The sequence below is a fragment of the Musa acuminata genome, chromosome BXJ3-4 (assembly GCF_036884655.1).
Source record: "Musa acuminata AAA Group cultivar baxijiao chromosome BXJ3-4, Cavendish_Baxijiao_AAA, whole genome shotgun sequence".
In the NCBI taxonomy this organism is placed as follows: Eukaryota; Viridiplantae; Streptophyta; class Magnoliopsida; order Zingiberales; family Musaceae; genus Musa; species Musa acuminata.
Window position 1 is genome coordinate 37,519,673 of NC_088352.1, and position 20,891 is coordinate 37,540,563.

At 40.0% G+C, this 20,891-nt stretch overlaps 1 protein-coding gene and 1 long non-coding RNA gene across 5 annotated transcripts; one reads left to right on the forward strand and one right to left on the reverse strand.

The window, feature by feature from the left end:
- Positions 1-1,286: 1,286 nt before the first annotated feature.
- LOC103976295 (uncharacterized) lies at positions 1,287-2,933 on the reverse strand. Its single transcript, XR_671022.3, has 3 exons — positions 2,827-2,933; positions 1,753-1,866; positions 1,287-1,661 (listed from the first exon to the last, which is right to left on the reverse strand). It is a non-coding gene; the product is annotated as an uncharacterized LOC103976295 (long non-coding RNA).
- Positions 2,934-4,778: 1,845 nt separating this feature from the next.
- On the forward strand, positions 4,779-20,809 carry LOC135634901 (protein REVEILLE 6-like). 4 transcript variants are annotated; one of them, XM_065145626.1, is made up of 10 exons: positions 4,779-5,194; positions 6,438-6,495; positions 14,302-14,425; positions 14,514-14,606; positions 14,772-14,897; positions 16,255-16,364; positions 17,727-17,786; positions 19,355-19,453; positions 19,553-19,770; positions 20,377-20,809. In XM_065145626.1, exons 1-8 carry the CDS (start codon positions 4,938-4,940, stop codon positions 19,430-19,432), a joined length of 906 nt encoding a protein of 301 aa, XP_065001698.1. In that variant the 5' UTR covers positions 4,779-4,937; the 3' UTR covers positions 19,433-19,453; positions 19,553-19,770; positions 20,377-20,809. The 4 variants fall into 4 exon arrangements, with proteins under 4 accessions (XP_065001698.1, XP_065001697.1, XP_065001700.1 ...); XM_065145625.1 differs by having other exon boundaries at positions 4,781-5,194; positions 14,502-14,606; XM_065145627.1 differs by having other exon boundaries at positions 4,782-5,194; positions 14,502-14,606; positions 19,341-19,453.
- The last annotated feature ends 82 nt before the right edge of the window (positions 20,810-20,891 follow it).

The window sequence follows — 20,891 nt, forward strand, 5'->3', positions numbered from 1 at the left end:
ATACCATCAACATATCCAGGTTCGTCTGCCCGCACGAGCTCAAATGGCATAGACTAATTAGGAAACCAATTCCTGCTTTATTCTTTTCTTCATCGAGGAGCAACCATGACTGACTTTGGTCATGTCTTGTTTGTTTATAGACAGAATCTTTGGTAAATCACGCACCTTTAGCAGGCTTGTCTCTCCGCCAGAAAATTCCTGTTGAGGTTCCTCCATTGATCCAGAAAACACTATAAATAGACCACATGTGGAATCCGCGAACTGGAACGGAAGTCCAAAAGGATCGCACAAAGTTTCAGAAGTCCGTCTGCTTACCTCCTGTAGAAGTCCATATGAGGAATAAGTCTGCTGCTGTCTTGGTCTCTGCTCTCGCCAATGGTGGGAGATCAGATGGGAGAAGGCCTATACCAAAGCGGGGGCAGATCAAGTCTCGAATAGCCACGACCGCGATGAACTCCGTCGCGTCTGCGCTGTGTAGGGTCATCCACAGCAGCCGCATCCTCCTCGGCAATCCATTTTGAAGGGAAAGCAGAATCAGAAGTTGAGCCGGTATGACGAGTGTCAATCTCATAGCATCGATGCAGATGGAAGCTCGGAGTTCGTTTTGTTCATGTAAAAATGTTAGGAATCCTTAGAAGCGTAAATCCCCATGGCGTGAATAAATATCACTGTGTATTTGAGGAAATCTTTGGTTAGTGGAATAGATTTAGTGCTTCTGTAGCAAATGTTGTTGTTTCATCAGCCACATTTAGAAATTATGTGGTGATGAACAACAAAGAGTTCCTCTTTGACAGGAGCTGCAGTTTCTACCACTGTTTGAGAGATAATGCTGGAGCTGCTCATCGGTAATTCATCATATTTCACATGCGCATTGCTCTCCAAGAAGCAATAATAGAACTAATTCTGCATAGGCATCGAATGGGAATTTACAGACCAGAACTTATTCCTCACAAACTCCATTCAATCACACGACAGTGTCAGATTAACTGAAAGATGGTAACCTAGGCATAAAGTCCATTATAATTCAAGGGATTAACAATGAATTGGGTAAAACCAACCTTTAAGTAAAAAGTTTAAAGATTTTTTCGGAGTTTTGACAAGTTCCCAAAACCATTTCCCCCCCTTTTGACAACCTTCAAAGACCCGATGATTACACTTAAGACTTCTGATGTTTCAAACACATTGATAAAGAACAACATCACTCATATGTTTAATCAACTGATACTGCTACTTAAACTACAAGAAGCCTCATGCCATTATTCATTTTATCATCAGAGTCTGCAAGATATTTGGGGAGCCTTTGATTCTTCCATTTTTCATAGTATACCAATATTTGGAAATATGCAGTTCAAATGCGCAGCTATAAACTAAACATACCAGCGAGCAAATGCCCAACAAGTTCATTTCTTTGTCCATTCTACAAGTTCAAGCATCGACACTAAACATGACGATGTGAGATGGTATCCAGTCCCTGCCACTCTAATCATCACCATTACTGCTTAACATCTCCAGGAATGAGAGAACAACCAAAGGGCCAAGAACAGGTGGAAGCCGTGGCTTGTTGAATGCCACAAGTGGTTCAGCCTTTTCGTTCATTACGCGATATAATCCACCAAGCTCCTCATTTTCTTGCGTATTTGGCACAGATATGGTCATCGTTCCTGCTCGCAAGATGTCTCTAGTTTATAAAAGCATGTAAAAATGGAAAAGAAGAATGAACATAAAGTATTTAAAAGAACAGGTTGCAATTACTCCATGTTCCCTTCATGGGATAGATTCGCCTGAGAATACATTTAAGTGGTAGTTCAGTGACAACCCTCATTTAGGTTTTGGACCTTTTGGCTATTTGCAGTGTTGCAAGTAATCCTGCAAAAGAAAGTTCATTGGCTATCCTTGCGAGGCATGACAGAAAACAATATACTAAAGCCTGATAATTCTTTACATGGAAAATGAAAGTGAAAAAGAAAACAATTTCCCTAAGAAAGAATAGTGTATCATAAAATATGCTTCTAACAGGCTGCTTCAATAAGATATCTTGCAAGAAAAAGGAAGAGAAAAGGAAAAGAAAGGCTCTGCTTCTAGTTCTAATTCTCAGAGAGTTGGTACCTTAGAGAAGTCAGATGGTGAGTATTGGTAATTTACAGCCAATTGCTGCTCAGGATTGGTACAAACACCCAGCTTACCACAATATACATGGATTTTTAGAGCTCTTTACCAAGGATGCACATGGATTTTCGTCGAGCAACCAATAACGTGCAAAAATTAATGCTCCCTTTCTTGTTTACAGAAACTTCAGCCAAATCCTACCCAAATGTAATTAATCATATGCCATCTTTCACCTATCACTTGCTGTTGATTATGTGTTGTTGTTTTGACATGATAGGGCCTTATGATCACATCAAGACACATAATCCCTAATTTGGAAAAGAACAAACGAGACAAACTATCTAGTAGTACAATCTCGCAAGCTATCATTTGGGAATACTGCTAAAGATTGATCAGCAACATGTTCAAGTAATCGCTTAATTAGTTGACAGGAAAAGGATTCAACCAAAATCTTATACATGGTCCTTCCGAATGAAACTTCCTCATTCCAAATGCTCGTTAACTTTCTGCCAATGACCACTAGTTGGCAATACACCTAAAGGGGCACCTCGATTGCCGTAAGAGCAGGAACGCAGCAATCCCTTCTGACCTTCATATCGGTAAGCATCGAACGTTTATTGACTCCCAACAACGCGACTTATCTCTATCGTGTCAATGTCTACAAGACTGCAAGATCTAAATGTTTTCAAGGTAAAGAACAAAAGCAAAAGAAGAGCTTACCGGATCGAAGAGGCAATTCGGCTTTCGAAGGAGACGGAAGAGGAAGAAGGCGAGGTGGCTGATAAACCGTCAATCGTGGAGCAGACTTGAAAGCTCCCGAAACTTCCGGATTCGTTTGAAGGCTCACTGGACCGGGCTATGGAGCAATAATAGGACGATCAGGCCGGGTCGGGCCAAGCCGGGGCGGTGGATCGTGTGGACCCGGCACTTGGCGAAGCCAAGGCTCTCAAGTCGCTGGCTTGTTAAGGTGTGCTGAACCTACACCAATCAACTTGCTGGACGCAACCGAACCCGCACTGTAGACTCGAGGTCGCACCGAACCGAGCCACGACTTGGGTTAAGTGTAAACTCGGATCAAGGCGAGCTACAAGCGGTAAACTGGCTAGGCCTGCATAGGTCCAACGAACGGTCTAACTTGGCTCAGACCTAAGTCTATTAAATTTCAAATTCAACTTAAACATTTAGAATAATTTAATTAAAAATAAAAAATAATTAGTAACATCACAAAACCATTGTTCATAAATTAAACATCAATAACTAGTATTTTTAAATTTAAAATTTTAGTAAATCGTGAATAATTTAAATCGATTCATTTAAACGTATTATAAGTTAGAAAAAATATATCAGAATAGATATATAATCAATAAGATAGATTGAAAATTATTGTTATGAATTAAAAATATTAATAAAGTCAATACTTCCAAATTAATAAATATAATTACTCAAAAAATTTAGAATAAATAAATAAAGTTCTAGAATATGTGAAAAACTTAGAAGACGGAGATATCAAAATATAATTAAAAAATCATTAGAATCAAAATGATAATAACAATTAATCTGGATTTTCATGGAATAAGTCTAAATACCACAACAAATAATTCTAAAAATTATAGAATGATTTCTAAAAGTTATAACCTTTTAATTATAAAAATATGAATTTATATTATAATAAAAAAATAAAGAATCGGAGAACCTGACGATTGCCTCACATCTCTTCAGTAGGATCCGAGTCTTGCTCTGAAAGGCTCTGCCAACGGAGGAGTCTTAATAGATTTAAGACTCATAATTTGAAAAATAATCTTTAATTAATTAAATAATATTTAATTTCTTAACTTAGTTATTTTAGGTTTAAAACTCTTTTTTAATCATCCTATCATCAAATTCAATTAAATAAATTAAATATTTTATTTGAGATAAAATAAATTTCTTAATTTCTTAATTAATTTTAAAATTACTCCTATTTTAAGATTTTTAATGACTACACTTCCTCGCCATCCCGTGCGGCCGTCACGACGGGCCGGTTCGATTTCTCCTCTCTCTTTCTTCTTCGGTCAACTCGGAAAGGAGGCATTCACCACCATTATCATCATCCCGACCGCCTCCGCAGCCGCCATGGCTGCGGTTTCGGCGCTCTGCTGCGACTGAAGTGGTTGGTCAGCGGAGTGAAGGGCAGCAGGCCGCGGCTCCGAGTAGCTGCCGATATCTTGCCTAACACAATAGCAACGCCGGTATTGTGACCGGAGATGTTTGAGGAAATCCTCCTTTTCGGCCTTCTTGATAATAATAAAAGATCAAATTTCCTCTAATCAGCAATCATCACAAATAGGACGGAGAGCAAACCTATCACTCAAATCTATGCCAAACCTGCGAAGAATACGACAAATACTCGTCCTTGATGGATGTACTCTTTGGCACCACCAAGGAAAAGGATGTCTTGGGCCATACGAAGTAGCAAGCAAGCAGGCATCACATGTGCCAAAGTGGGTTGGGTTGATGCCGGAGGCGAGGATTGGGCTCGTACGCCATCGACCAACGTATGTCGCCATCAAACCCATCCTCTATGGCGGGCGACCTGACGACAAGCTAACGATCATAGCATGAGGGAAGCAGTGGCATGGGGCGGGCCACAAATCGACGCCCCACAAGACGAAAGCAGCAGCAACACCACCACCACCACAAAAAGAATCGAGTCTTTGTGTCCACTGTGAGGCGAGGGAGCGGCGCGGAACAAGAAATTAAATTGACACGAAGCCACGGAATCGGCACACGCCCTCGTTCTTCCACGCTTACGACCGCAGCCACCCGTACGGTATCAACCAGAATTCTTCTTTATGGTCCATGGGAATCCGCCGCTCGACGGTGGATCTGGAATCGGGATCGGCGCCGCCGCCGGTGGCATCTTCTCGGTTCACCACCGCCAGCAGCAGAGTAGGAACCTGGGCGTGGCGGTCCCGGGCCTCGTCGGCTACCCGGCCGTCATGTCGTCCGAGGACGCCGCCAAGAAGGTCCGCAAGCCCTACACCGTAACCAAGTCCAGGGAGAGCTGGACTGAGCAAGAGCACGACAAGTTCATCGAGGCTCTCCAGCTGTGAGTCCTCCTCTTTCTCTCTCTCGTTGGCTTCTTGCGGTTCTTTCCGTGATTTGGTTTCATGTCCCTCGATCTTTTTCTTGCTGCTATCTTGATTTGGGACATCAAATTCTCGTTTTGAAATTGGGCGGAGTGGATTAAGATCAATTATTAGATGGTTTGTTTCTTGAATCCTTCATTTGTTTCTGCTAGCGCCTAATAATATAAAAGGGAATGGAACTTTCAAGAAATGGAACATTTGGTTGTATAACACTATAATAAGATTAAGCCTCTGGCATACTCTACAACATCCAGCTGTTGGCAATCTAGGTGCATAATTCTGATGCTTCTATCGAGGAAAACGAGAGTATTCATTCCTTTTTCCTTTTCAAGTTACTAGAATCACATCTGTTTCTTCATCCTAGCACAAAGTCAGCTGTTATAATATTTATAGTGGCCGGCCAAATGCTCTCTCCAATTGAATGTCGTTATATCTATCATATTTAATGATATACGGGGACATCGCAATGAATTACAATTGAAATTACACCTACGATTGTTAATTATGGCTCCCAAGTCGAATTGGAGGGATCTAATGTGATGATGCCAGTTTCTGTTCTTTGCATCATTTATAAGGGGGTCTTAGCTAAATGAGAGCATGGGCATACTTGAAAATTTTCCAGAATAAATTTTGGTGAAAAGAAGCTTATGGAATTTTCCTTCTTTTCCTGACTTGAGTTCATTTATGATCCTCGAGTTATTCGTTTGAGGTTTTGGTTGTTAAGCTCAATCATAGCAGGTTATAGTTGGCAAACACCATTTATGGAATCCCGGATTTCCGAAATCATGGACATTGAAGTATGTGGTTCACAACTGACCTTTTTTTTGAACAATTACTCAAGTCAGGGCTGATAAATCGACCTATGTTATCTTGGAGATCTTTGTGTATGTATGTACATATGTCTGTGTTGTAAATATTAGCAAATTGTAAATGGAGGACTTTGAAAAATACCATGTTTTGAACTTAATGGTAGGTGAAGTTTTAAACATCTTGATGACTTGAATATCTGTGAAATGATTGCATTTGACACCATCAGACATGATATTTAACTGCACTGACTTCTACATGATATAACTAAATTGAGGGAAACCCACTTTGGTGGTCGTATTCTTTCCTTTTATGGAGAAACAACTCCTACATTGTTTGCAATATGGCGTGAAGTTACTCTTTATGACTTGTCTTCTGGCTTTCTGATTGGTGCAGTTTCGATCGTGATTGGAAAAAAATAGAAGCATTCGTTGGCTCAAAGACAGTTATCCAGGTAATTTAATGGATAATATTTTTGAGGAAGTATTGCGAGTTGAGAGGTCCAAAATAATGCTACTTACGGGACAAAGTGAGGCTTGACAATGATTCTGTTAATATGCAACTTATATGCTTCAGCGTATTAGTGATTCTGTATACTTCATTTCATTGTGGGTAAGAGATGAACAATTCTCTCTTTGAATAAAATTAACTCTTGGAGGCTTGATACTTCTTTTTTCCATTATTTCTTGCTTGCTGTCTATATGTTCATGTGTGTATACTTCAATATGTTATGAGGGGATGCTATTTAAGCCTTTAAGGTGTGAAATACATTCCCAGTGACACTTGTGCCACCATGAATTAGGCAAATAAGAGCAATGTAACATTTTATGGAATTACATGCTTAAAGAAGCATTACAATTATCTAGGAACACGAAAGAAAGGTTAAATGAATACTATATGCATTGCTCAACCAGGAAGGAATGATCTTGCAACAGACTTTTTTAAACAACAATTAGTCAGAGTTTATCTTCAGTAAGTTATAATTGATCTGTCTTGTTTATTTGGAAATGACTGTAGGAATTTACATTAAAAAAAAAGAATAAAGCTACATCAGTTTGCTCCATATCTTTCTGTTTCTCTCTTTGTTAATAATCATTAGTGTGTTTGATCTTTTTTATTTTTCCATATACAAAGTCAACAACCCTCCCAGACCTTGTGTTACCAGGACTCATGCATTGGCTGTAAAACTACACAGAAATTATTTATGCCCTGAATACTCGATCCATGACAATTTTTCTCTATGTTTTTATTATTCTTTCTTCAGACATAATAATAAGTGTGTTTGATATATTTTTTTTCCATATCTTTTTCTTTAGACCTTGTGTTGCCAGAATATCATGCATTGGCTGTAAAACTACCTGGAAATTTTTTATGCCCTGAATACTCGATTGCTGACAAATTTTCTATATGTTTTTATTATTCTTTCTTTGGACATAATAATAAGTGTGTTTGATCTTTTTTGTTCCATATCTTTTTCTAATAATTTTTCTATCCATGACAATTTTGCTCCAGATCTTTTCTGTTTTTCTCTTTGTTAATAATCATAAGTGTGTTTGATCTTTTTTTTTTTTCATATACAACAACCCTTCTGGATCTTGTGTTGCCAGAATCTCATGCATTGGCTGTAAAACTATCCAGAAATTTTTTATGCTCTGAATACTTGATCCATGACAATTTTTCTCTGTGTCTAATTTTCCCCAAGGAAATTTTGTTTTTCCTTGGTATCTTCATTATATCGTTTCTGACATTTTGGGCCTACGTAAAGCATTAAACGTGACACAGATAGAGCATGCCAATAGGGAATCAATCAGTTAGCTGACAAGGCTGCTGGGCTTGGCAGGTCTTTTTTTCCCCATTTTTTTGTGATGGGGCAGATCCCAGATCTGCTCGATACATTTTGAATGACTAAGTAATACAGTTTTCTTTGAGATTCAAAAAAAAAAAAATCCTCAAGGCTTTCTCTCCCCTATGGGTCTCCCACAAGAATCCCTTTCAAAGCATGCTCCTACATGGCAAGTGTTAGGCTATTTCCTGGGAAAAATCCCCTTTCATCAGTTTTAAGTAAACCCTTTATTCAATGTTTAAAGCTCATTTTCCTTGGTCTTCTCTGCTTGTGATCCAATTTCCTTCTGCTTCTCCCAGTCTTAATAACTTAAATGAGTAATTACATCTTTGATCTGGAGAAACTTATGTTAGTTCAGCCTTAAATATTAAAAGGAGACCGCAGAATGCCGGAAATGACATTCTCTTTTATCTTGATTGACCAAAATTTGTCTCCTTAGGGATGGTGTAGACTAGAGGAAGGAGGTCAACTGTCAGAATGATAGAGTATTATTGATTGTAAAGATTAATTTTACATCAGGCCACATGCTATAAGTTTGGTTATCTCTTTAAATCAGGTATAGTGATATATTCTTTCTGTTTGCTGAACCTTGATTGTGTAACAAAATAAGTTCATTCTGAATAGGACCTTTTCGTGACCCAGAAATCATTAGTTTATTAATGTTTTCATATGATTTTCTATATTTGTGTTTAAATTGAATTAGTTTGATTTGTATCAGTCTTTTGGATTAGTCTTAAATAGTTCATTTAGAATTTTGCTTCTCTGCATGCATGTTTTATGCAAGGTTTGCCGTACCGGACTGTACCGCCCTGTCACGACCTTAGCTGGTTTTGCCTAAGGCGTGCGGCACCCTCGCGTGTCCGTCCGCAAAGGTCAGCCTCCCCGAAGCCTCCCATTGTCCCTTAGGACCAACAAAAGAGAGAACGGGTTAAAGAGAACGCCTCAATCGGGATCCACAAGCAAACATGTCCGAAAAACACTTCATAGACAATGCAAATTACAAACAGACTTTACAAGCTCTGAATAGTGGCACAACAAAGGGTAAAATGGTCCATTACAGACCGAAAAGCTCTCGCACGTGTCCACATGACACAACCTTTATTTACAAGCCTAAAGAGGCCACCAACCCAACTAACATGGGACTATTTAGCCTTCGGCCGCCCCTCTACCTGCTGTACAAGGCATGAACATGCCAAAAGACAACGGACAGACATAAGCATTACATCCAACATCTTGTTTAGAAGTTTGTCCGTTACATTCTCCCCCACTTATCCCTTCGACGTCCTCGTCGAAGCCTTTGTGAACACTGCAACTCTTCGCCTTTGCTGAGTCTTCAATCTTTTGCTCCAGCTGCAATGCGCCTCCTGGCTCCCAGCTGCTCTCCGCTGCTGTTTCTGAGTAGTCGAACCTTTGATCCGCCATGCTGCTTCAACTCACCATTGACTCTGACTCTGGTGTGGGGTTAGCTGAGTTGTGTTGATCCTTGTTGATTCCTGCGGATCCGCCAAATGAAGGAAAAGACCATCTTTACTGCGCCAGTCTCTCAAAATTTCCACATGCTGCTTGAACTGGGTGGATGCTTGTTGGAGCTTTAACGAGCATCGCCTCACAAACTTCTGAAGTTTTGGGTCCTTCCTCCACAAAATCTGCTCATTGACTCTTTTTTCAGTTAGTTGTCACATCCAAGTAGGTTCGCATCACTTCCGCTTTCGATTGGCATTTCGTTAGGAAATGAAGCGGACAATCTACTCTGAGTAGCACTGATCACCGTTGGTGAGGATTTGACAACTATTGTCTTCCATTATCTTCGAAGGGTCTTTGAACTTGTGCAGAGCTCCTCTGCTGGATAGATAAGAGAACTGGGGTACTCGGTTTCGCCCATTCTCTTAAGAGTTGAGAAGGCAAAGGTTACTTGACTTCGTCTGCCTCCTCGAGGTTGTACTTCATGCATCGAGCTGGTTACTGGTCTTCGCCTGCTCTTTGCTCACACTTCTGAAGCACTTGAAGTGTTTGCACTCCTTGCGTTGAGTTAGTTACTGTGATTCACCTTCTCAATGCCATTGAACTTCTGGAATGCACGAAGTTTTCACCCCAACTTGGAGTAATTCTCTGATAGATGAGGTCGCCTCTGGGATTGTACCGTCTTCCCCATCAACCCTGCCGCCTACTCCACTGAGTAGCAAAGGTACAGCACCGCGTACTGCCTACTTCGTTCCTTGGTCGTGCACTCTTGCATGACCCGAAGTCCTTCACTTACGGCTATCTTGATGAGAAACTTGTTGACACCGGTCTTACGAAGTTTCTTGGCCTCTGCCCTTCAGCCTTGTCTCGGTACTTGGAGATTGCCTCTGCATGCTCCACCTCCTCGGCCCCTTTCACGACCAAGCGCTCTCCCTCCATGAGAGCAAGGGATCAATGACTTGCACGGAAGTCCCGCATCTGCGGTACCATGGCGCTGCCATGCCCATGGCCCTACTATCCGTCGCCTCGCCTCTGTATCTCTTTTCTGCATGATCAGTAGAAATGTCTCTGTGGCACTCCTCTGAGTCCACCTCCATTCTGACTGATGCTTGATTTTGGGTAGCTAAGTCCCTCTGGACTCGTCGTCGCTTCCTCGCCCCTTTCGACCCCCTGCTTCAACACCACTGTGTTCTCCAAGCAGTCCGTTTGGTCGATGGAAAGACAGACTGCAACTCCCATGCATGGCCTCTGCCATCACGTTGTAGAGTTTGCACCGATTCTGTTCTCCTTAGCTTCCTTGGTAGCAACGTTCGCTTACACGACTTTGTCCTCTGACTTGTCGGGCTCCCTTAAGCGAATAGGAGCTCTGGAGCAGTCCAACTCTCCAGCTGTTTCGATCATACCTCTGTATGATCAAGTCCCTCCCATGGACCTCACTGGTACTTGCATTCGAACTTTTCCCTTGGTGGAACACAGCCCCCATATGCTGATGACCAAGGCTTTCATCCGATGCAAAATTCGATGCACGCCCGGAAGACCCGCCTCTGCGGTACCATGGCCTTCACTCCTTGAATCCATAGCCCTTCTTGCCGTCGTGTTGTTCACCGAAGTGGAGCTTCCAGTAACTCCCGATCATACCTCCATATGATCTCATCCCTCACGGGACCGATTGTGTGTATCGCATTGCCACGAACTGTTCCACCACGATCCGCTGCACCATGTCGCCTCCTGGTGACATCTCCATTGCATTCTGATCCTTGTGGAATAAACTCGAATTGTGAACCCTCCATGTGTGGCCTCTGCCAATACATCGCAGGGTCCCTTCCACCTTCAATTTTGTTCGCTCCTCTGGCAATCGATCTTCATCCACCCACTCCTGGGTCACACCTAGATGAAGCACCGCTCTAGGACAGTCCGTCGCCTAGTAGCTCTTGAAGTCCACCGACTTCACTGATCTGTGCACCATTGTCTGGATCCTGGGCCTCTGCCCTTACCAGCACAATCTCCGCTGCGCACTGCTTCCTTCATAGCAACTTGAATGGCAACACTATGGCATATTCTTCAAGAGTACCCGCCTCTGCGTCCTCTTGCCCCGTGCTAAGGCCTTCTGAACCCAACTTCGCCTCCGCAAGTTGAGTCGCCTTAGTTCCTCCATCAAATGCTCTTCCGAGTTAAGGTGCATGTGCCGCGAAGCTCCCTTCGTCTTTGGCACCATGCAAGATGAGTCCGCTCCGTCAGGATGAAGGACCCATGGAACAACATGATCCTACCCTTGCCTCTGCAAGAGTTCATGTCTTTGACCTCTGTCTAAGGAAAGCACTGTGCTTCTGCTCCATGTTCCAACTTCTCTGCTGGCTCCCTTCGGGCGGCTTGGGTACTTCGCCAAGTTACACCCAAGTTGCTCCGCTCCTCGTTTTTGCATTGAGTCAATGGTGGCCCTCGCGCCCACCATTTCACGGGTCAGCCCTCCCTTGAGTCCGATCTCCACATCGACTCCAAGCGTACCTTCATAAGTTGCTTTAGGTCGCTCCCCCACTTGATCTCGCAATGCATCCACTAATGCATTCTCTCAAGCGAGATCATGCGGCAACTCCTCGCCGCTTGCTCAGTCCATCGAGCTTCGTGAAGTTGTTGTTTGTGAGGTACTCCTCCTCAACATGTGAAGTCCGTCTCACATGATTCTCCCTCTGGAGTGCCGAGACTTATCCCTCCTAGATAACTGTCCCGTTGGAGCAACATCTCTCTTCGTTTCGGAGACCACCATCCCCTTGGACTACTCCGATCTGCTGAACAAACTGTGCATTGCTCTGCCTCTTGCAAATGCACTTGCTAGATTGCGCCTCCACGTCAATACAGCCACCGCCGCCCCCTCAAGGCCTAGCAACATGCTAAACTCGTTGCACACTTCAGCCTCCTCCGGACGTATCCTTTGCATGCCGAAGAGAAAGTTTCAATTCTCCATGGCGCCGAGTCTCGACCGCCTTGGGATGGCCACGAACATTCCATCGTCCGCATACAAACCCATGCATGAGTACCAAATTCTTCGAGTTAGCAATTCCCCTCACCTCTGTGAGCTTTGCATAACTCTTTTGGTCGTTGAGCAACTCATTCCACCTTGGATGGTCTCATTCTTGCCAAGCGCCTCGCCTGCCTAGAGCACCATCAAATATAGTTGTCAACGTTGAGCCGTAGCTCAAACTCAGCCATCCCAACCTTTGTGCGCTTCAAATTCTTCCAAGCTTGCCTGTTCTCGTGGTGCCTCTTGCGCGAAGGGTTGGCCATTCCTTTGAATGCCAATCTCAGATGCTCGCTCCTCTGAGCGACTCTTTTCCCTACATCTCCATGCCCGTTTTCCCTCAAACGGTCGCGCGTTGCTGACTGCCCTCAACGCAGCCCCGCTAGGTCCCCCACATTTGCATGTCAAGTGTTTCTATGAGTGCTTGTCCCGCTCTGATACCATAATGTCACGACCTTAGCTGGTTTTGCCTAAGGCGTGCGGCACCCTCGCGTGTCCGTCCGCAAAGGTCAGCCTCCCCGAAGCCTCCCATTGTCCCTTAGGACCAACAAAAGAGAGAACGAGTTAAAGAGAACGCCTCAATCGGGATCCACAAGCAAACATGTCCGAAAAACACTTCATAGACAATGCAAATTACAAACAGACTTTACAAGCTCTGAATAGTGGCACAACAAAGGGTAAAATGGTCCATTACAGACCGAAAAGCTCTCGCACGTGTCCACATGACACAACCTTTATTTACAAGCCTAAAGAGGCCACCAACCCAACTAACATGGGACTATTTAGCCTTCGGCCGCCCCTCTACCTGCTGTACAAGGCATGAACATGCCAAAAGACAACGGACAGACATAAGCATTACATCCAACATCTTGTTTAGAAGTTTGTCCGTTACAGCCCGGTACGGGCGGTACGTACCGATCCGACAGGCCAGCGGTACGCAGACCGCCCCGGACCGTACCGAGTAACACTGTAGCAGTGTACAGTGCTCGGTACACCTGGGTGTACCGAGCGGTATACCGTACCGTACCGGTACCGAGCCCGGGTCGAAACGCCGGTACGGTACGATACGGCGAACCTTGGTTTTATGTAAGATTAAGGACTCAGGTATCCTCTTCTAGGTATATGTTGGTTTTAGGAAGTTGTTAAGTAATTTGGGAGGATATATCGAGGACCCAGGCATCATTTTTTTTGTATATTTTAGGTTTAGGAAGTTTTTGAGTAAGATGGGGAAATAGGAGTCTTTAGTTACATATGTTTATAGGATTCGAAAGGGAAGTCTTCTTTCATTGTCATGTTAAGTCTTCAGCAAGTATTTAGAGGGTCTTTAGGCTGAAATGATGTTGATGTATGTGAATTGTTCAAAATAGTTTTTTTAGCTGCATGCCTTTCTATTAATCCCTCTTCTTATTCTTCTTTGTATCCTTTTCCTATCTCGATCATCTAAACATTATTCTCTTGCTCTTTCTTTCAATTTTCCACCACAAAATTTTTGCTAATATTTTCCTTGATACTGTCAATTAGATCAGTCCAGATATGTTGATTATGTATCTTTGTTGTAGCCTCTGGATCAATGAGACCACATCAATGTTGTTATCAAGGCTAAGTTAAATATAGAAGTTGATGACTGCTTCTCTTTGTGTCCTCTGTTTTTGCTCCAGAATAGGTTATGTAATTAATGTGAGAAACAAAAAACTGTATGAAAATTATAAAGATGGTGAATCTGGTTGTTGCTAATTTTCTTCTTAATGTAGCCCAAACACTGTAGAGCTTGCTAGTATTTTGAGCTAATCATTTTGTCCTTGTGCCTTCATAAATTTTTGGAAAATCTATGTTGGTAGAAGTTGTGATGGATTTCTCTGTATCACAATTAGAAAAAAGTTGAGAGCTAATTATATTTATACTTGTGACAATTCAAATAAGATTATAACTTACATATGCAGATAAGGAGTCATGCACAGAAGTACTTTTTAAAGGTTCAAAAGAATGGAACTGGTGCACATGTCCCACCCCCTCGGCCCAAGCGTAAAGCAGCTCATCCATATCCACAGAAAGCCTCTAAAAATGGTTAGACACAATTGACTGAAAGTTTCTTTCATGTGGTTATGTGGATAATCCAATAGCATATTCTGAAACCTTGCAGCTCCTCTGCTAGTTCACCCAAGTACATTGCAAGCTTCATTTTTGCTTGAACAAGGCTATGGTCATGGGGCAGATTCATCTACAAAGTCTAGAAACTCCTTTGCAGGTGCAAAGTTCTCTTCCTAGGTGTACCTTCTTCATTCTGTTAGTTCATTACATCAATCAATTGTAGTTTATTCATCAGTAAGTAAAGGGATCACACTTACAGTTAATGTTTTGATGGTCTTTCAAGTTTCAACTATACATTTTAATTGAAGCTATCAATATGCAGATAATAAAAGGTCTAGAGGAGCTATTGTAGTTGATAATTGCCATTCAAATAGCACTAAAAGCCCTCGTGGATCTCAGCCAAATTATGAGGATAATGATAAAGCGAACCAAATCTCATCACATAATGGTAAGTGGCTTTCTGCATGAATTAGATAATTCTATAAAAGTATTGTTCCAGAGGTTTGATCTCATATGCTTAGTGTTATATTGCAAACATAATATGACACCATTTAGTTTCTTTCTTGAAATGCTTTCTAAAGGTTCTACCCTTCACAGCTTTCAATTGTTGAAAATCTGAGCTGTCCCCACTTGGAATGGTACATAGCATGAACAAAAATTAGACAAATTTATAAAAACTATTTCTATGGTTTGCAATGGCATACATGGTATTTTCTTTTATGGAATGTAAAAGGAATATCGTGGTACCCATTCCTGACATCAGACGTTATTCAGCCAACATCTTTGTATCGGAGAACTGTTCACCGATATCACATGATGTATTTCCTTGGAGGTTATTCAAGGCCAGCTTTGAGTAATAGTTCATAAAGGCAAAGCCGTAAGGCTAGAACTGCCTAAGTGGACTACGTGGAGAAACTCATAGCTAAAACATACTTTTAAATTATGACATGCATATGCTTCATAGGGAAAATCCTAAATTTTAACTATATAGATTTGAAAGCTTGATTTGTTTAAATTTATCATAAACTGATGTCATGTGAAGTTGTCATACCCACTGTGTCGAAGCTTACCTAGTTTACAGTATTGGTTTGCTAGGTGCCTGTATAGGGTCTTGTGTCATTTGGAGACTGTGCTGACATGCCCTAACATGTGATTGGTTTTCACAAGTGATATAAGGTCCATGCCAGCTTGTGCCAGTCAATATGAAGCAATCTGCTCAAGGAAGATATTGTAGGACATGAAACTTTAGTTCCAACCAATATGTTCTAACTTCTAACCCACCCAAGGACCATTGTGGCACCATACATGACAGCATGATTCTTAGTGTCACACTTGCATATATTGTGGTTTGCTTCTTAATGCGTTATCAAATAAGTTTCCTTCACATTGGATGAGTTCATTCACTCAGTGTAGACACTACAACAACTTACATAAAAGGGAGGGCCCAGCACCTTCTGGTGCAGGTTTGGGGAGGGTTAATGCATAGAGCTATAGCCTTGTAAACGTAGAGCTTGTTTTCATGCATCTCCATATTCTGCCTAATGTGGGTCAGGAGGTCTGAAAATAGATTTTTGTAACATAGTGCCAAACCCCTGTATACTGTCATCAATGTTGCAAGTTCCAACACCTGGTATTTCAAGTTCACAATGGAGTTGTTTCACTGTGTTGTATTCAGAACTTTGTTAATGTCATCATTAAAATGCTATGAATATTCAATTTCCTTTTCTTATCTGCTTCATCTTCTCTTTGTCCATATGATGATATGAACCATGGCTTTTACTTATATATATTTTTTCCATATGAAGTTATGCCAGACTTCGTTCAGATATACAACTTTTTAGGCAGCGTTTTTGATCCAAGCACAAGTTGTCATTTACAGAAGCTAAAAGAGATGGACCCTCTTGATGTTCAAACGGTATGCAACTTACAACCATCAGATTCCATCTGCTATTCCCTACTTGTCTGGACAGAAGCTTCAAAGCGTGCCTAGTTATTCATGTTATGTGATTAACTTTATTATCCTAGATCAATATTGATTATGATTTCATTAGAGTTCTTTAACTCTGAAGAGTGTGTAACAGAAATTATTGATACTTAATTTCTAATCTGAACAATAGTTCCAAAATCGTGCATATTTGGGAATCTATAATTGAGTTTTGTTAGGTAGTGTTGAAGGTTGGACTGTCTTAAGTTGATTTGGATGAAAGCCTAACCACATATGCACGTTTTAGAATGGTAAATTATTTAAGTATTCTTTTTCTGATTATTTTCCAAGGATGAATTATTGTGGGATTTCTTTTTCTTGCTTGTATGGCCACACAAGTTTGGTAGGTTCTCTTGCATCTTGGTTGTACTTATCTTTTACACAAAATATTATAACAAATAAATACAAGATAAAGATATTTATAGCAATATCTGAGATTTTGAAGGGTAACTAGGAATGACCACTTTAGTTAATAAAATTGAAGACTATTGTTGAAATTTGAAACCATGTACAAGTTATAAATCTATGTTAATTATTAATTGAAGTCAAAGTATTCTGAGATTTTGAAAGAACTCCAAAAAGATTTAGTGCTAGGTCATCTAAATTAAGAGTTTGGTTGACTGTATAATTAAGGCCAAGTGAAATATGACACTCGTGCTTTATTTTGTGCTTATTTAAAGTTAAGTATATGAGATCATATGATTCATATCTGCTTCTCCTCAATATGTTTAGGCTGTATATACTATGATCCATAGCATAGTTAAATGCTATCCAGCACGTGATGTTGAATAAGCAATTCTTAGTGCAAGCTTAGCCTTTAGATAGGTATATTAATTTACCTTTTAAATCCTATTAAATTTCTTATTTGGTGAATGAACTACCATTGAAGAGAAGCAATTAAATTTTGATTATTTGGCATTCCTCTTCTCCATTAATTTTTTATCATCTTTTATCCAGTAAATGATCTCATGGTCTAAAATGTGTCACACATTGTTGTTTATGTTATTTTGCATCTGCTAAAAAGTATCGATAGTGTTGTATGTAAGTACTGCAATATTAACTCCATAAAAATTTCTGCTTTTCTTCCTCTTGCTTTGTAGTCTAATTAACTTTCTTACTGGTTAGTAAATACTTTGCATCCTACATGATGCCATTAAATTTAGTCTCAACTTATATATGTGCTCTTTTAAGGTTTCCATGTTGTGTTATGAAATTGCTCCTTCAAATGTTTATAAATATTGTTTAAATATTTCTCTGTTGGGGAAAAGACTAACTGTTTTTATCATTGTCTAGGTTTTACTGTTAATGAGAAATCTCTCCATCAATTTGACTAATCCTGATTTTGAAGACCATGTAAATCTCTTCTCTATGACCAGTTTTTCTGTGTTCAGAAAACTAGATCTCTTTATTTCAGTTCATACATCTGTTACTGCCATGCATATTTGGAGTATATCATTTTTATTGGGAAATCCAGCTTTAGACGCCATGGCTGTGGCCATCATATCATGTGTTCACCAAAGTACCTAATCTTACATTTGAGCATTGCATGTGGCTCGTCCATGTTGCCCATGGCACAGGGTGGCAACCTGAAATGTGCTTCTTGATGGTATTCTTATATGTTCCAACCAAGAACAAAATTTTTATAAGTGCCACATACATACACACACACACACACACACACACACACACACATATATATATATATATACACACACACACATACATACATACATATATATATATATATATATATATACATACGTCTCTTGCATGAAGCACATGACTGGTTAGTCCTAGATGGATGGCATGAGTTAGCTTAAGCTCGTGGGTTATATAGGTGTTCAATTACCTATATTAATGCTTGCTTATTTGATGTACTTGTAGAAGGTATATCTTCCCCGAGTTTAATTGATTCTATTGAAGGCTTAAAACCATTGGTTTAGCTTAGATGGCAAATGGTAAACTATTACTGAGTTATTGATTAAGCAGAATGAAAAGGATTATGCAGGTGTTCCCAAACAATTCAGCAGAATGAATGGGCTATGTTGGCATTCCCAAACAAAGTCATATCAGTCATTAGATAACCTGAAAAGCTAGTGGTTTGCTTGAGCTGTTGCAATAGTGTGTAGTTCATTATATTTGATAAATGCTATAAAACACTTGGCATGAGAATTGTTAAATTTCTAAGATTGCATGATTCAATCCATTAGAATGTGATGTGTATATACAAGAAAATTGAATAGGTGTTACTTTTAGCTGTTTTAGGAGAGACAATTGTGACCCAATTTAATGGAAACTTCACATGAGCAGGAGTTTGCTATAAACACATCAGATTGATTAGTTCCATAAGGCTATGATTTTGGAAAAAATAATGTTAAATGTATGATATTGCTCATTATCTAATAGTTTAGGCTTGTGTTGTAGTAGCATAAACTGCCTATGTTAATTCTTGCCTTGTTAAGTTTATTTCCCAGAAATATATCTCCCTACTAGTTCACTCATGAGAATGTTTTAGTGTTGTGTGAAATGACATTTCTCTATTATATTGCAAAATCCTACTTAGGAGGTATGGCTTCCGGTGCATGGACTATTTTCAATGCCACGAATACATTATGATATTCAACCTGATGTACAGCCACAATATTACGTATAACCTTTATCTCTGAAACTCTAGTTTTATATCTTTGTTATAAGTAAATTTTCATCTCCTACTCCATCTGGAGATCATTATAGAAGTGGATGAGTCTTGTCTCAAGTTTCAAGCTGTATATGGAAAGTCAAGATACAATCTTTTTCATTTACACTAAAACAGAACCTATTACTACATGCAGTTACAATTTATAGGGAAAGTTTAGATACAATCTTTTGTATTTACATTTCTATTAAACTTATTACATTGAATGACAGTTTGTTTCATGCAGATAAGGTTACTTGTGTATGATTCTGACCTAGTAGAATTTAAAGCAGCCAGTGCTGACAAGTTACATATCACCAAGTAACATTTGTAATTCTCTATACATGTAAGCTCAACTTATTGTAAGCTTCTGATGTTTCTTTTTTTCTTATTTATCAAGTGAAAGGAAACATGTGTTTCTAAATGATAAATGTGCATATTTCAGGGTGAAAGGTAAATGATGGTTTGATTACCAAACCTATCACATAGAAAGATGTTTGACCGTCAATACTTTTCTCAAGGGAGAATTATTAGCTCTGCAGTTGACAAAGTGGAACTGTAGGTTTCATTCCACAGACAAAGCCTTGCTATTGGTGTATATAAACAATCATATCGGAAGTGGTTATGGTGATGTTCCTCTGCTTCACATTCCAACGTCTGGAGGTATTTCTTGCTACGACTTTAGTTATGAGAACTACGTAGTTCATGATATATGTCTTGCAGACATAATGTTACCCTATCCTGTACCCATGTGCTTGTGAAATAGTCTGTTCATAGATCAACTGGTTTAAAGCCTTAAATAGTAGTTTTTTGAGGTATTTAGGGAACCATCATTTGTGCTCAGAGAGCTTTCTGTAATTGTATCGTGTTAGATTCTGGTTTTGAATTTTGCACCGATAGTTCTTCACACTGGTTGCACAGCAAAATTTGCTCATCAAAACATAGTTAGCTTTTCTACTGAATATCCATTAGTCATACTACATACCATAGATTTCCAGCAAGGCACTAAAAAGTCAGCCTTGATAATTATACTTTTTGTATCAGTTTTGCCGACTTGTTCGAAACATCAGATGCATAGGCTTCAGCCCCATGTACATTTTCAATTCTGTGATATGATCATCAAGTTGACAGTGTTTGCAATTGTACAGTCATGCATAATGAAGAGTGAATCAGAGGTTTATCTAGTCTTATTTTTTTGTCACAATTTTTAAAATTTGATTTATGATCCCTTTCTGAAAATGTAGTAAACTGACATATTTGTGTTGGCAGGCCTCACTACTATGTTATCAGCATCAGTTCTTGTAACATTGGCAAAGATCTAGCTCATGGAATTGTTTGTGAAATGCCTTCTGTGAAGTCTACTCTCGTTATTCCTGAGTTCACAGCCATCTGAGCCATACTGCAAATTCTTGACAGGGCTGTTCCTGAGATGAATCACAACTACTGATGCTTATAATAGATAATGTTTCAAGTTAAATCCAAACCATTTCTGTTTTTAAGGGAAGAAATGTCTCATTCTCAGTTGTTGGCTCTGCTACTGTCCATTTCGAGGACTGGAAACCCGATGTGCACATTGCAGATTCCTTAATACCTTTATGTTCCTTATCAACTGAGGGTAATTCATGAGGTAATTTATCATGGTAAGATGTTTAAATTTCCTAAGCACCTTATGGAAAAGTCTTTGGAATGGTCTTCAACCTTTCATACGATCTTTCTATTTCTACTTATTTAGTCATAAGAGCGTAAATTATCCTCTCCCACTAGCTTTCATATTCAAAATATTT